This window comes from Oryctolagus cuniculus, chromosome 1 (assembly GCF_964237555.1).
Source record: "Oryctolagus cuniculus chromosome 1, mOryCun1.1, whole genome shotgun sequence".
Taxonomy (NCBI): Eukaryota; Metazoa; Chordata; class Mammalia; order Lagomorpha; family Leporidae; genus Oryctolagus; species Oryctolagus cuniculus.
Window position 1 is genome coordinate 56165402 of NC_091432.1, and position 17679 is coordinate 56183080.

Genomic DNA, 17679 nt, shown 5'->3' on the forward strand with positions numbered 1-17679 from the left:
AACCTTAAAGGGATCAGTCCAAATGCAGCTTGGAGTTGCAAGTAACAGGAGATGTGTCTAAGAATATGTAGATAATGATGAGCCCTAGTCTATAGTTCCTTTCATTTCTGCTGTCTACCCAGAAATCGTGATGTGGCCAGGTTACATGTGAGGTTGCAGATGGGATCCTGTGCATTTATCTGGCCCAGCAGAGGGCAGCAGTACACAGACACAGTTGCCAGAAAAGTTCATTCTACACTTGGGGGAATTCAGGGTTTTTTGTCTTCCAAACAATTAAACATATCATATTTTAATAATTTTAATGCATAATTTTCATTTGGCATAGAATTTATATATACAACTATAGATAGCCTCAACTTTGAACTTAATGTTGATGCCAAAAAAATGTTAGTTATTCTGAGTTGTTAATGGATTTGGTTTACAGTATTTCTAGTTGCTTACAGGAAGACTATTAATAAGTAATAGCACCATATTTTCTTAACAATTTCTAGTTAAATCAATATAGTAATATTACTGTTACTACCACTATTGCTGTATACATAATATATAATACAGTGGCTGATGATGTGATGGAAATTTTAGGATAAACAGAATTTTTCCATTTTAGAAGGATGGTTTTATGCCATAGAGTATGCAATGAATAAATATTTTTCAATTAGATGTAGCCTGGGCTTTTGGAAAATAGTCCTCAGATTTCATTCTGGGGAGGGGTGTGAGTGTATATGTCTGTTCTAAGAGCTTTACTGTAATAGTTCATTACCGTACAAGGACCTTATGAACTAGGGTACTGTATTACTGTCTTCATTACAGATGTAGAAACTAAAACAATTGGGATAAATTCTTTGACACTGTACTGGGTCACACTACTTGGGCCAAACTAGGATTTAAACTCAGATGCTCAGAAATCAGAAACTATGAACTAGAAGTATTTTTTTATTATACCTCTGTCATTGAATTGTCAAACCTGTCCCCCTAAATTGTAATGCCAGCTGTTTTTAATCACATTTTCACACATAATCCTGTTTCTGGACTCTCTTACATTTGTCCCTTAAGCCCTTCTTTAATACCAGTTGTCATACTATATCAATTATTAAAGGTTTATGCGAGTTTTGGTATCTGGAAAAGTGTGACTCTCCCACTTAACTCTTCATTAGAATTTACTTGGCCATCTTTTGGGTCTTTGTTCTTCCCCATAAAGGTTATAATGAACTTGCCACATTATAGAACAAGCTCTTTAGAGACTTTGACTAGAAGTGACATGTGCATACTTATTTTTCTAAACCACCTTAAGTCAACAATACAGAAGATAAAAAGTAAGAGTAAGAGAGAAAATATAACTGGAAAACTGTCATCATTAGGAAAAGTTCTACTTTTATTTTCCTATGTTTTATTTTAAAGTTTGTTAAAATGAGTATGTTTTAGGATGTATAAAGTTATAATTTTAATTTTTCAATGTGTTTTTGTTTTCAGCTGACACATTGTAACTACCTACTTAGAGGGCACAGTGTGACATTTTAATACATGGATGTAATATTTAATGTTAAGACCAAATAATTGACATACTTATCACCAAAGACATTTATCATTCATTTCTTTGTGTTCAGAACATTGAGAATCCTCCATACCAGCTACTTTGAAATAGTTATTTTCAATAATAGTTACACTACTATGCTATGGAACATTAGAAGTTATTCTTCCTTTCCAGTTGTACACCTCCTCTCTCCATTTCTCCGTCCCTCATACCTTTCCCAGTCTCTGGTAACCTCTATTCTATTCTCTACTTTTTTGAAATCAACTTTTTTAGCTTTCACATGTAAGTGAGATCATGCAATATTTATCTTTCTATGCCTGACTTTTCCTATAACATAATGTTCTTCAATTCTTTCCCTGTTGTTCCAAATGACAGAATTTAATTTTTAATGGTTAAATAATATCATATTTTATATATATATATATATATATATGCCACATTTTCCTTATTCGTGTGTCAGTAGATACTTAGTTGATTCTATATCTTGGCTACTGTGAATAGTGCTGCAATAAACATGTGACTTCAGGTGTCTCTTCAACACACTGATTTTGGTTCCTTCAGATATGTATACCCAATAGTGGGATTGCTGGGAATCCAGTAGTGGGATCAATCCCAGCTTTTGAGGGAGCTCTATACTGTTTTCCACACTGTTATACTAATTTATATTCCTGCCAAGAGTGTCTTAAGAATTGCCCCTTTCTCTGCATCCTCACAAGCATTTATGTCTTTTTGGTAGTAACCATTCTCTAGCTGGCAAGATAATATTTCATTGTGGTTTTGGTTTGCATTTCCCTGATGATTAGTAATATCAAACTCTTTAAAGTATGCTTGTTGGGACTGGCCTTGTGGCACAGTTAAGCCACCACTTATAATACCAACTCTGCTTCCAATCTGCCTTCTTAATAAAGTACCTGAGAAGGCAGGCAATGATGGCCCAAGTACTTGGGCCCCTGCTACTGATATGAGAGACCAGGATGGAGTTTCTGACTCCTGGCTTTAACCTAGCCCAGACCTGGCTTTGAGGCCATTTTGGGAGTGAATCAGTAGATGGAAGCTTTCTTCCTCTGTCTCGTCCTCTCTCTGTCACTCTGCCTTTCAAATACATAAATGAATCTTTAAAAAAAAAAAAAAAAGGCTAAGATGGTAAGTTTTAAAAAATGAAGTAAAATATGCTGGCTAGCTATTTGTCCTCATCTGAGACATATCTATTGAGATCTTTTTTTTTTTTTAATTTTTTTGACAGGCAGAGTGGACAGTGAGAGAGACAGAGAGAAAGGTCTTCCTTTTTGCCGTTGGTTCACCCTCCAATGGCTGCCGCGGCCGGCACGCTGCAACCAGCACACCGCGCTGATCCAAAGCCAGGAGCCAGTTGCTTCTCCTGGTCTCCCATCGGGTGCAGGGCCCAAGCACTTGGGCCATCCTGCACTGCACTCCCAGGCCATAGCAGAGAGCTGGCCTGGAAGAGGGGCAACCGGGACAGAATCCGGCGCCCCGACCAGGACTAGAACCCAGTGTGCCGGCGCCACAGGCGGAGGATTAGCCTAGTGAGCCGCGGCGCCGGCCTTCTATTCAGATCTTTCACCTATTTTAAAACCAGAGGATTTTTTTCTTTCTTTCTGTTGAGTTATTTGAGTTCCTTATACATTCTGGAAATTAATCTTCTGTCAGATTAATAGCTCACAAATATTTTCTCTCATTCTGTAGGTTGTCTCTCCATTCTCTCTTCTGTTGGTTGTCTTATTCTGTAGGTTGTCTCTCTGTAGGTTGTCTCTGTACAAAGAGACACAAAGCTTTTTGATTTGATGTAATTCCATTTATCAACCTCTGCTTTTGATGCAGAAGTTGGATGACACATCCAAAAAGCCTTTGTCCAGACCAATGTCTTGAAGCATTTATCTTGTTTTATTCTAGTAGTTTCATGATTTGAGGTCTTACATTTAAGTCTTTCTATATTGAATTAATTTTTTTAATATGGTGAGTGAGAAGGGTCTAGTTTCTTTGTTGTGCATATGTATCTCCAGTTTTCCCAGAACCATTATTGACAAGATTTTTCTTTCTCTGCGTACTTTTTAATGTAAATAAAATAAATACATGTGGAAATAGAAATAGTGAAGAATATATTTAAAATGATTCAGACCTCAAGATCCATGTGAGTTACCTCCTCAACCTGAAAAAAAAATTACCCAATATGTTTTAGAATTTTTGAAATGACAGGCGTGATGTCTAAAGAACAAAGAACAAACCTACAACTTTTTAAAAAGGGCAATTTCAGACATTACAGACCAGTGGTCGAGGGATAGAGTTGTTAATACAAGGCAGAATTTTAGGACATGTGGTTTAGAAAACGTCACTAAGACTTTACATTAAAACTTATTAATTTTTCCCTGTCTTTGCTGATGTAGGGGAAAAATATAAGGCTTATGTGAGAGCTGCTTGGCAAGAAGTAATTTTACCTTCTCAGGAAACCTGTAAGATAAGCCTGAGTATATTCCTTAGGCAGAGTTATCTATCTGGCATCACATAGTGAGGTGTAGAGCAAGAACTAGACACTTTTACACAGTAGGAGTATTTCCATTCTGCTGAGATATGTGAACTATATCATCTGCTGTAGCCCAATCTGTTTATCTGGATTAGGGCCACATACTCACATAGAATTGTGGAGAGCAACTCTATTAGTTGTTGACAGTTGGTTAATTTTCACTGTCAGGAGGGTGTTTGGTGTGGTACTGACTTTAATCTACAACATAAATAACATAAGTTTAGTGGGAATAGGAATTTTCTGGTTGTGGAGGACAATAAACACTACAGTTGATCTAAAAATGGTTATAAAGCAACCTTCCCCAAAAAACTTGATGAATTCTATGGCTGCAGTATTTTAAATACAATCCTGCCTAACCAAGAGGCTAGATAGAAGTTCACACAAGCGTTGAGGGTCTATAAGAATCTTAGCTGACAAATTTAATTCAGTTATTACAATCCTGATTTGTGTTCAACATTGTGTCCCTCTCACTAGGATGCAGTAGGAAGTGGTTTAAGCGCCTGCTAAACACTGCTAAACTGCTAAGGCAGTTTCTAGATGTACAGGGAAACAGCAGAGGATTAAAAAAAATTTTTTTAAATGACTAAAACATCTGCTATTAGTGAGAGAAGGATGGGCAATAAGTTAAATTTATAGTTCATAAGAAAGTGGTAAGTACTTGGGAATAAAAATTCAATGAAAATAGGGAGTATGTTGGGGAGGAAGGCCTGGTTTTAGATTGAGTGACCAGAATAGATGACATTTGAGCAAACAAATGAAAGGAGGGAAGGCACATACTGTACAAATTCATAGGGGTGCAGGCGTTCTGGGCAGAAGGAACAGGTATGTTCAGTGACTGTGAGGCAGTTACAAGAAGACCTGTGTCTAGAGCAGAAAGAATGAAAGAGCAGTAGTATGGTAGGACATAGTCATGTTAAGAGGCCATATCTTGTAGATATGTAGAACTTTGAGTTTCAGTCTGAAATGAAGAGTCATTTGAGTGAACAGAGTAGTTATGTAATGACTTGACATCCTTTCAACTAGATAAGTCTGTAGTCCTGAGGGAGGGGACCAAGTAAGAAGTGGGGAGGCAGTTAGGTGACTACCGTTTTATAATGAGAGGTTTGAACCAAAATGCTGATGAAGAGTGGTCACATTATAAACATATTTTAAAGCTAAACTCATGGCCCAAGTGCTTGGGCCCTGCACCCCAAGGGAGACCAGGAGAAGCACCTGGCTCCTGCCTTGGGATCAGCGCGGTGCGCCGGCTGCAGCGTGCCGGCCGCGGCGGCCATTGGAGGGTGACCAACGGCAAAAGGAAGACCTTTATCTCTCTCTCTCACTGTCCACTCTGCCTGTCAAAAAAAAAAAAAAAACTAAACTAAACTCAGTTTATAGAGGAATAGATTAGTGCTTGTTAGAGAAAGTCACTAAAGATGACTATAAGCTTTTCACCTGAGTAACTAGAAAAAATACATATGCCATTTACCAAAGGAGGAACACTGAAGAAAGCGTGTTTAGAGTAATGGATGAAAATTAAGAACTTCGTTTTAGACATGGTTTTTGATGTTATTTTAAATGTAAGAATATCTATGTGTGGACAGATGTATGGGAATGGAGTTTAGGGGAAAGCACATTCGTTTGTAAAAATCTGTGAATCATTGGTGTTTTTATGGTTTAAAAACAGAAGACTAGAAGTGCTCACCAAGGAAGAGGTCCAAAGAACTGAGCCCCTGAGGTATTCACACAGTTAGATTGGAGAAATGAGGAATAGACAAAAATGGAAAAAGAAGACTTAGAAACTGAGAGAGGAAAGTGTGCATGGAAGATGAAGACTCATGGCCAACTCTTGCAGATGCTTCTGATAGCATAAGTCAGATTCCAGAACTCTCTATTTTATGGTATATATGTGAATGTTTATACACTCTTCTGTATGATTTCAGTTGTGTCCCTCTATGCTCCTACTCCTTCCTGATGATCTGCCATTGTTATTTAAACTTCTGAATAATTTTACTGTGTTTGATATTGCAGGAGAATCCAAATCCTCATATGGCATTCCAGAAAGTTCCACGCCCAACAGAAGGATCCCATTTGCGAGTTCATATTCTCCCTTTTCCAAAGATTAATGAATCTCGAGTTCAAGAGTTAATACAGGAAAATCTTGCTAAGAACCAGAATGCTCCTCCAGCTACACGAGTGGAAAAGAAATGCGTTGTGCCAGCAGGTCCACCTGTTGGTATGTATTTGCCTTTTAAAAATAATCCTATTATCAATATGTAGGACACAGAAAAGCATCCAATTTGGTGAATTTACACAAAGTAGACATACTCATGTAACTGAAATCAGACCACCATCACACCTGAAACCCTGTTGCATTCACTACCTCCCACAGAGATAATTATTAACCTGTTACCACTACAGAATCTTCTTTTTTTGTAAGAGCTTTACTTAGTTAGAATTCACATACCATAAATTCTCCCATTTAGAGAATACAGTTCAGTGATTCTCACTGAGTTATGCAACCCTTATTGTTATTTAGTTTGAGAACATTTTTTTTTTTTTTTTTTTTTGACAGGCAGAGTGAACAGTGAAAGAGAGAGACAGAGAGAAAGGTCTTTCTTTTGCCGTTGGTTCACCCTCCAATGGCCGCCACGGCCGGCGCACCGTGCTGATCCGATGACAGGAGCCAGGTACTTATCCTGGTCTCCCATGGGGTGCAGGGCCCAAGCACTTGGGCCATCCTCCACTGCACTCCCTGGCCACAGCAGAGAGCTGGCCTGGAAGAGGGGCAACCGGAACAGAATCTGGCGCCCCGACCGGGACTAGAACCCGGTGTGCCGGTGCCACAAGGTGGAGCCCCAGCAAATTTGTTTTCTAATAGCTCAGCCTAAAAAAAATTTAAAATACTTTTAAAATTTTTTGAAGAGCTATAGAATTAAAAGTCTATAAACATAACTTCAAGATATTGCTCTCCCAGTAAAGTATATAATATTGTTTGGAGATTGTAAAAAAATTTTCTAATCTAGTATAGACAGATTTTTTTTTAGAAATGCATATATGTATTTGTATATTTGAAAGCCAGAGCAACAGAGAGACATATCTTCTGTCCACTAGGTCACTCCCCAGATGGTTGCCACACCCAGGCTAAAGCCAGAAACCACAAACTCCATCCCATCCATGTCTCACACATATGGGTGGCAGAAGCCCAAGCATTTAGGCTATCTGCCATTGCCTTCCCAGGTACATCAACCAACAGGGAATTGGATTGGGAGCAGAGCAGCAGCCTAAACTACTGTGACATAATTCTGTCCCTAATATAGACTTTGTATGTTTCATTCTGTGGCACTGACCCACATGTGCAGGGCATACCAGAGTCCATAATTAAAGAAGAGCATTTTGGACAGAAAAGTCATATGAAATAATCAATTTAACCATCATTGTCATGCAGAAAATTGATGATACATTATTAAAAACTATTGGAAAAAACTGATAAAATCCAAATAGGGTCAGTAGGCTAGTTACTGTATTGTGCTATTGAATTCCTTATTCTGATAAAGCACTATGTTACGTAAGATGTCAACATAGGGGAAGATTGAGTGATTGAATACCTGGATACTCTGGGTACTATTTTTGCAATTATTTTGAGATGAAAAAGTTTAAAACATTATTGGAATAATAAAAGTTTTTGTACTGATGAGATGACAGGGAGACTAGTGGTAAGAGGATAAGTTGAAAGGATTGTGCATTTAGATTCCAAAGAGAAGTCATAAAATATAAGTAGTCTTGGTCAGCGCCGCGGCTCACTAGGCTAATCCTCCGCCTGCAGCACCGGCACCCCGGGTTCTAGTCCCGGTCGGGGCGCCAGATTCTGTCCCGGTTGCCCCTCTTCCAGTCCAGCTCTGCTGTGGCCTGGGAAGGTAGTGGAAGACAGCCCAAGTGCTTGCACCCTGCACCCGCATGGGAGACCAGGAGAAGCACCTGGCTCCTGGCTTCGGATCAGCGCAGTGTGCTGGCCACAGCGGCCATTGGGGGATGAATCAACGGAAAAGGAAGACCTTTCTCTCTGTCTCTCTCTCACTGTCCACTCTGCCTGTCAAAAAAAAAAAATATATATATATATATATATAAGTAATCTTTGAGTTTGGTTTAAGCATAAAAACTGATATGTCCTCATTTGTACAAATGATAGAGTTCTTTTTGAAAGTGTACCTTTTTACACAGTCATTTTCATTTATGTCCTATTTTTTAATAACTTAAATCTTTTTAAGCAACTTTAGGCTATGTAGTAGTCTAGAATTTAACTACCCTATGATGAAAGGTGAAATGTGTTATGTCATAGGACTGAAAAGTGACTTTCCTAAGCCGGTATAGCAATTCATTGGCTACGATCTTTTTTTTAATACTGCTTCCTCCATCCAAGTTTCCAGTACTCAAATTTATAGTGTCTGATTGTTTTGTTTAGATATATAGTTTTTCTTTAGTAATATATTAGGGATATCAGCTTCTTTTTCTGTCACTGATCCTTTTGCATATGAGCATTAGTGATTTTTTTTTGTGGTCTTGTACATACCCTAAACATTTCTTATCAATTTGTTTAAGATTAAACTTTAATGTAGATGTTTATCTTTGTTTAGTAAAATTTTAAAATATGAAGTATTTACATAATATTTAAGTACATTATTAGAATGTTCCTATGAAATTATCTGTTGACTAGCCTGACACTTAAGGAACCTAAAAATATAATCAAAATAATGAAATGGAATACTTGCAATACAATGTAACAAGGACAAAAATAAACTCTACATGTCGGTTGTGTAAGCAATCTTAAAGTAATACTCCTCTTGCTTTTGTAATTGCCAAAAGAGCTCAATTTACTTGTGTTACTTCTTTATTTCTATAATAGTTTCAATAATGGATAAGGTGACAACAGTTTTCAACAGTGCACAGAGACTGGAAGTTGTCAGAAACTGCATCTCATTCATATTTGAAAATAAAACTTTGGAGACTGAAAAGGTAATAAAATAACATCTTTACCAAGTAAGCATTTATCACTTTCATTTCGTATGTACATGTGGAGATTACCAACTGTCCTCTCCTCTAATTCTTTGCCTTTCCTAATAAAGAGTCCTTTCATTGTTGCATTCATTTTAAATGAATAGTTTCTAAAATGTAAAGCTATAATCCAAGCCTAATTATATGACTCTGAACAAAATCTTATTAGTAACTTTTCCTCTCAAATTTTTATATATTGTTCATTAAACCTTATTTTGCATATACTTAGAAACTTAACATTTTAAATATAGTTTACTCATTGCAAATAATCTAGCTAGAATATGTAATAGATTATAGATTTTAAATGTCTCTCTTGAAGCATCTTTTCTTGCCTTCTTCAATGTAACATAAACTTTTCTTAATGACTCATTGTCCTAGTTATAAATATCTGTTATGAGGAACTGATAAAGCCTGTTAAAAGTGTTTACTCTTTTTTTTGACAGGCAGAGTTAGACAGTGAGAGAGAGAGAGACAGAGGCAAAGTTCTTCCTTTCTGTTGGTTCACACCCCAGATGGTTGCTACGGCCAGCGCGCTGCGCCAATCCGAAGCCAGGAGCCAGGTACTTCCTCCTGGTCTCCCATGCGGGTGCAGTGCCCAAGCACTTGGGCCATCCTCCACTACCTTCCCAGGCCACAGCAGAGAGCTGGACTGGAAGAGGAGCAACCAGGACAGAACAAGGACTAGAACCCCGGGGTGCTGGCGCCACAGGCAGAGGATTAGCCTATTGAGCTGAGGCACCGGCCAAAAGTGTTTACTCTTAACACCTCATGTCCCAAACCTCTCTGTTTTGACCTTTTTAAGTTTCCATATTTTCTTCATCTTCACATGCTATTTCTTGTAACAATATTACGCTCTCCTCCCTTGTTTTCTTTCCTTTCTTATTTGTTCCTATGTTACTTCTCCCATAGCAGTTTAATTCTACCAATATTTTTGTTAACTGGTTTACAAGATGTATTTGAATTTTCAGTGCAGTTGCCTGAATGTAATTTTCTTCCTGTGGAACCTTGTGATCATTTATACCACTCACTCTTGTCCTTAGACCCTTCCTGCTGCTCTGAGAGCCCTTAAAGGAAAGGCAGCAAGACAATGTCTCACTGATGAACTGGGTTTGCATGTCCAACAGAACCGGGCAATATTAGACCATCAACAGTTTGACTACATAATAAGGATGATGAACTGTACTCTACAGGTAATTTTTAGGATTTTTTTTGGGGGGGTTATTTCTCTTACTTGAGAATACTTTTTATTTTTTCCAGGAGATTTAGTAATTAATCAATATATCAAATGCTTGAGCCTGCCAAAGCTATAAAAAGCCAATATGTATAACCTTTTTGAAAGAAACATTATTCATTACTTGAGATAAATACTATGTTTTTTTAACTTTTATTTAATGAATATAAATTTCCAAAGTACAGCTTATGGATTACAATGGCTCCCCCCGCTCCCTCTCCTCTTCCATTCACATCAAGATTCATTTTCAGTTGTCTTTATATACAGAAGATCAATTTAGCATATATTAAGTAAAGCTTTCAACAGTTGCACCCACACAGAAACACAAGATAAATACTCTGGTTTTTATTCGGTCTTCATTTCTGTTAAAAATACTAAATTACTAGTTCTATAATCAGCTGTTTGAAAAATAAAGTTGTCTTTAAAGCATTTGGTTATATATTACTTGAACTTTCAATTATACTACCAAGGTGAAAGGCAGTGAATGGTAGATAATCCAGATACTAAATCAATTCTTTAATTCAGTTTTTACTAAGCACTTTGTGTAAAACACAGATATTTCCAGTGCACATCAAAATATGCATATGAACTTATGTGCCCACATGCCCACAACTGCCAGACCTGGGCCAGACTGAAGCCAGGAGCCTGGAACAGAATCCAGGTCTCCCACCTTGTGGCAGAAACCCAAATTCACAAGCAATCACTTGCTGCCTTCAGGGCGTGCACTAGCAGGAAAGTGGATTAGAAGTGGAGATGAGACTTAAACCCAGGGACCCATGATAATGGGATGTGAGTGCCCCAGTTAAGATGCTGAGCCAAACATTTACCCAACCTGATTTTTTTAAAAGATTTATTTTATTTATTTGAAAGAGTGACAGAGGCGGAGAGCGAGAGAGAGACGTCTTCCATCAGTGATTCTCTCCCCAAATGGCCACACAGCCACAGCTGGGCCAGGCTGAAGCCAGGAGGCTGGAACTCCATCCAGGTCTCCCACATGGGTGCAGGGGTCTGGGGCCAAAGGACTTGGGCCATCCTGACATGAACAGCTGCTCTGATGTGGGATCCCAGCATCACAGATGGCGGCTTAGCCTGCCACACCACAACACTGACCTCTCAATCTAATTTAAAATAGGTAAAATGTTTAAGTATCTCAAAGGAGGGGAAAACCTACCTGGATAAGGGTATAAAAAGACCATCTAAAAAAGATGATCTGTGGCCAGTATTGTGGCATAGTAGGTTAAGCCTGTGACACAAGTATCCCATATGGGTGCCAGTGTGAGTACTGGCTGTTCTGTTTCTCATTCAACTCCCTGCTAATGTTTCTGAGAAGGCAGTGGAAGAAGGCCTAATTGCTTGGACCTCTGCCAACCATGTGGCAGACCTGAGTGAAGTTCCTGACTCTGGCTTCCACCTGGCCCAACCCTGGCCATTGCAACCAGTCTGGGAGTAAACCAGCAGAGAGATCATCATCTTTCTCTCTCTCTCTCTTTCTCTCTCTTTCTTCTCTCTCTCTCTCTCTCTCTGTGTCTTTCTTTCTTTGTAACTCTGCCTTTCAAATAAATAGGCAAATTTTTTTAAAAACATCCTTCAAAAATAAACAAAATAAAAGCTGAACCCGATTACTAAAGGAATGAAAAAAGATGACATATGTCAATAATTAAAGAAATACAAATTAAAATCACAGTGTGGTGGTGTTTTACACTCCCTAATGGCAGAATTTAAAATAATATCCACGGGGGCCCGCACTGTTTCCTCAGTAGGTTAACACCCTGGCCAGAAGCGCCGGCATCCCATATGGGTGCCAGTTCAGGTCCCGGCTGCTCCACTTCCGATCCAGCTCTCTGCTATGGTCTGGGAAAGCAGTAGAAGATGGCCCAAGTCCTTGGGCTCCTGCACCCGCGTGGGAGACCCAGGGGAAGCTCCTGGCTCCTGCCTTAGGATTGGTGCAGCTCCAGCCGTTGCAGCCAATTAGGAAGTGAACCAGCGGATCGAAGACCTCTCTCTCCCTCTCTCTCTTTCTCTGCCTCTCCTCTCTCTGTGTAACTCTTTCAAATAAATAAATAAATAAATCTTTAACAAATAATAATAATATCCACTGTTGGCAAAGTTAGGAAATAAATGAGACGTGTAAATTCTGTTGGTGAACAGAATTCACCAGAGGACAACCACTTTTAAAATTGTAAGATATAGTTAATAAGATGAGAATAAATAATTTATTACCTTATAAAACTGCATATTAAACATATTTATTTATTTATTTTTTTGACAGGCAGAGTGGACAGTGAGAGAGAGAGAGAGACAGGTCTTCCTTTTGCCGTTGGTTCATCCCCCAATGGCTGCTATAGCCGGCGCGCTGCAGCCAGCACATCGCGCTGATCCGAAGCCAGGAGCCAGGTGCTTCTCCTGGTCTCCCATGGGGTGCAGGGCCCAAGGACTTGGGCTGTCCTCCACTGCACTCCCAGGCCACAGCAGAGAACTGGACTGGAAGAGGAGCAACCGGGACAGAATCCGGCGCCCCGACCTGGGGTGCCAGTGCTGCAGGTGGAGGATTAGCCTAGTGAGCCGCGGCGCCAGCCATTAAACATATTTGAGGACCCAAGGATTTTATTCCTAGTGGAGCTCTTGCGAACCTACACCAAAAACTTGTACAAGAATGTTCAGAGACACATTATCCAAAATAGTAGAAAATTTGAAACAACTCATGTGCTATCCTGTGTTAGGATGGGAAAATAAATCATTGTATCCTTACAATAGAATCTTATCTAGCAGAGAAAATGAATAAATTCAACCTATGAGGAACAATGTGGATGAATCTTAGGTAAGATCATCTTCTGCAAAAATAAAAAGGTGACAGGATATAGTTCCACTTAAATAAAATCCAAAAATGTATTTTATTAAGGGATATTTAGTTTAATGATACAAACTTGTAAAACTTAAAGTCAATACAAACTTAAAAGTAAAAGTGTTAAGAAAAATCAAGATAATAAGAAATAAGGGTCCAGTGCTGTGGCACAGTAGGTTAATCCTCTGCAGCGCTGGCATCCCATATGGGCGCCAGTTCTAGTCCTGGCAGCTCCTCTTCCAATCCAGCTCTCTGTTGTGGCCTGGGAGAGGAGTACAAAATGGCCCAAGCCCTTGGACCCCTGCACCCATGTGGGAGATTGGGAAAAGAAGCACCTGGCTTCTGGCTTCGAATTGGCGCAGCTCCAGCCATAACGGCCACCTGAGGAGTGAACCAACAGATGGAAGACCTTTCTTTCTCTTACTCTCACTGTGTGTAACTCTGTCTCTCAAATAAATAAAATCTTTAAAAAAAAATATTTAAGAAAATTTCTTCTGAAAGAAGAATAACAGTGATTATGAGGATCTTTAAAGGTAATGGTAATATTCTGTTTACATATAATAGCATTTGTTGTGTCATTATTCTTTATAACTTTATAATTACACTTATTTTATGACTTACAGTACTGCTCTTAGATTTTTTTTAACAGGGTGTATTCATCTTCTCAAGTTAATTTTGAAGAATTTCTTTCCCAGAAATTCTTAATAGCCGCATTGATTCAGTCTAGCATCAAAAATATGAACATGTAAAAAGCACATTGTAGGATGTGTAAGTCTATTCACAAGACTGGAAATGATTGTGATTAATTTTAGTGCAGCTCTTCCTTAGAATATTATTCGGCTATTAAATACCACAGGTGTATATTGATACAGAAAACTTACATTACACATTGCTCGATAAGCAAAAAAGGAAGATAAATAAAGTAGATATTATGCTACAATTTCATCTGAAAGTACATGTATGTGTGTATCTATGTGTATGTGATACACAGATAATCCCCATAAGTACATTGTAGGGGAAGGATATTTACACTATATCATTAACAGTGATTATCTCTGGTGTGTTTAGAAAAGATTGAACTTCCAACTTAAATCCTTCTGCTTGAAACACACAATTAAATTAGGTAAAATACATAAAATCTATTACTTTTATAATTTAGGAAAGGATTCTCATTTTTGTGCAATGGAAATTTTAAGCATCATAATAAAAATGAAATATAATAAACTTGCCCTAAAAAGTCACATCTTTTTGTTATTCTGTTACTGTTATTATAGAGAATAAAGGAGAAGTAACAGATCAAGGTCTCTAGAAGTCCTTAAGTTAGGTGAGTGTCTGATTCCCTCATAGTGTAGAAACAACAAAAACTATATTTTTAGCTTTTTTCCATTAGCGCTTTCTGTGCTGATCATTATCTAAGGAATTTTTATGGCTTTCTCCAAATTTTAGCACATACAATTAGATCAATTACAGAATAGCAGGAACCCTTAGGCTGCAAATACTCGTTTTTCTTTTGATTAATGATGTTTCTGGAGGAGAAAAGATAAGAATATTTTTGCTACTTCCAAATTTTCCTTAATTGATAGACAATAAATATGCTATCTTTCAGCATTCTGTACCCACAAGAAAGTGAATCCTGTGGTTCTTTGAGTACCTGTTGTTTAACCTTGTAGAGAAATCCTTCTCAGTTATAAATTGGCTTACAATGTGATACTCTTTTTTTTTTTTTTAGTTACTTCTTTATTACTAATTTGGGATTTGGTAGTATTTGTATTCTTGTTGTAACAATGTACTTATGGGGATTAAAGATGACATTCTGAACATTTTTTTACAAAAGCATTTAGTTTCAAGGCAGAGAGGCCAAACATCTGTGTTGGTGTTTTAAGAAAGAATATTAACTAGATGAACTAATTTTTAAGTAGTGATTCAAAAGCTTCAATATTTTTTGATTTTTGTGACCTCAAAGTTACTCTTTCCTCCTCTCAAGGGAAAATTAAATGGAACATGAGTACTGCCAAAGGGCTATTTTGTTAATCAGGTTCTTTCAATGCCAAGACAATTTTTTTTTACAACACTGGCATATGGAAGTTATAGATTGTTCTTCAATCTCATCTCATTTCAAAGAACTGATCTTATTTTAGTATTTTTGGAAACAGATTATTTTAAAAATCTCTCCAAAAATACTATGGTCTTAACTCTCCATTTTAGCAGACATAGAAAGCTTTTTAATCTGTCAAGCTTTCAACTAGGATCTTTTAATAGTAAGTTATTATTTGAAAATCCAGGGAAACACTCTGTTTCCAGTATCACGATAAGCTTCATGCTATGAAGGGCCCTCTTACTAACACAGAAATAGGTTTTAGAAAATTGAAAACAAACAACATGATTTTGATGCATTATTCTCCCAACAAGAAAATGAAATCTCTAATTTGCCCCTCCTTATGAAAGGAAATAGACAAATAGAGAAACCAAGCCCTGAGCAACTGGCAGTTGCGAGACTGAGATTTGTGAGTGATTAGTAAGCCTTGTCTTCTATCAGCCTGACCAGCTAGTTGAACCTGGAAGTTTTCTTTCAGGCTAAACACTGGAAAGAGAATAAAGTAATCCCTGTTCAGTAGCATGCCCTCTATCTTTGCCTCTAAAAGAAGCAGTTATAGGGACTGGCATTGTGGCCCCACAGGTTAAGCCACTACCTGCTCCCTGGCTTCTGGCTTCAGCCTGGCCCGTGCCTGGCCATAGTTTTCATTTGGGGAGTCAACCAGTGGATGGAAGATCAGTCTCTCTCGCTGTTGTCTCTCTCCTCCTCACCCTCTCTTTGTAAATCTGCCTTTTTTTTTTTTTTTTTTTTTTGACAGGCAGAGTGGACAGTGAGAGAGAGAGACAGAGAGAAAGGTCTTCCTTTTGCCGTTGGTTCACCCTCCAATGGCCGCCGCGGCCAGCACGCTACGGCCGGCGCACCGCGCTGATCCAAAGCCAGGAGTCACATGCTTCTCCTGGTCTCCCATGGGGTGCAGGGCTCAAGTACTTGGCCATCCTCCTCTGCACTCCCGGGCCACAGCAGAGAGCTGGGCTGGAAGAGGGGCAACCGGGACAGAATCCGGCGCCCCGACCGGGACTAGAACCCGGTGTGCCGGCGCCGCAAGGCGGAGGATTAGCATAGTGAGCCGCAGCGCTGGCCCGTAAATCTGCCTTTCAAACAAATAAATAAATCTAAAAAAAAGTAATAAAGTGATTGTAAGCCCTCTTTGGAATAATGCAACCTCAGTGACCAAGGTCGGGAAACCTATTTTCTACGAAGGGCCTTTGTATATGTATAGCATTACTTGCAGGCCATACATAATTATCAACCTAAAAATTAGCCTGCTGTGGATTTATTGAATTTGAGTCCTATCTGTTGTTAAACTTGTCAGGTCCAGACCAAATGATTTCACAGAGATCTGTGGCCCATGGGCTGGATGTTCCCCACCCCTGATATGCAGCCAAGATTTCCACAAATTAAATTCAGTATAACATAAACTCAAAATTTTAAATTGACAAAATATCAAGGAAATGAGCCAGCATTATTAGTACTTCTGAAACAACAGATTTAGACCCCCAAAGATTATATATGAATCCAATTTGAATATTTAATAATGTAAGTAAAGTAAATATATAAATAACAAACATGCCCAGGTTAGTTTAAATTATAGAATCATTAAAATCAAAAACAAAAGGATATGGAAGATTCAATATTCTTAAAATGTCAAATCTCTTATTAATTTAATTAAATGTCATCCAAATCAAAATTGCAGCAGACTGTTTTCTAGAAATTCACATCCTTATTCTAATATTTGTATGGACATAGAGAAAACTTAGGATGCACTCTTGAAAAAGAATGAAATTAGAGACCAGCTTTGTAGCATAGTAGGTGAAGCCACTGCCTGCAACACTGGCATCCATATGGGTGCCATTTTCTGTTCCAGCTGTTCCAATTCCAGTCCAGCTCCCTGCTAATTGCCTGGGGAAGTGGCAAAAAGTGACTCCAGTGCTTGGATCTCTGCCACCCACATGGGAGAACTGCATGGAGCTCCTGGCTTGCAGGAGCCTTCCCTAGTCCAGCCTCGGCTGTTCGCCACATGGGAAGTGAATCAGCAAGTGGACGAGCTCTCTCTGTCTCTGTCTCTGTCTCTGTCTCTGTCTCTCTCTATAACAGACTTTCAAATAAATAAATCTTTTAAAAAAATGAAAATTGAGAACTTAGGCTGGCTGATTTCAAGATTTACTATCCACAGTAACTGAGACAGTGTGGTATTGATTTGAACCTGTAGATCTGTGGAAAAGCGCACTCAGAAATGGACCCCCATTTATGCCATTTTTGACAAAGGCACCCAAGCATAGTTGGGAGGGAAAAATTTTTCCTACATAATACTGGAATACCTAGATATCCATTTGAATGTTGACCTCTGACACAAGAATTAATTTGAGGTAAAGCATAGACATAAGCATAAAATGTAAAACCATAAAACTTT

The 17679-nt window shown here is 38.5% G+C and overlaps 1 protein-coding gene across 7 annotated transcripts in view; it reads left to right on the forward strand.

Moving 5' to 3' along the window:
* SBF2 (SET binding factor 2) overlaps positions 1 to 17679 on the forward strand; it is a 523890-nt gene that overhangs the window by 293382 nt on the left and 212829 nt on the right. For all 7 annotated transcript variants that reach the window (XM_070073459.1, XM_008266103.4, XM_002708809.5 and 4 more), the window contains 3 exons: positions 6081 to 6285; positions 8953 to 9062; positions 10142 to 10291. In XM_070073459.1, the coding sequence (XP_069929560.1) occupies positions 6081 to 6285; positions 8953 to 9062; positions 10142 to 10291 (465 nt within the window). The remainder of the gene's footprint in view (positions 1 to 6080; positions 6286 to 8952; positions 9063 to 10141; positions 10292 to 17679) is intronic.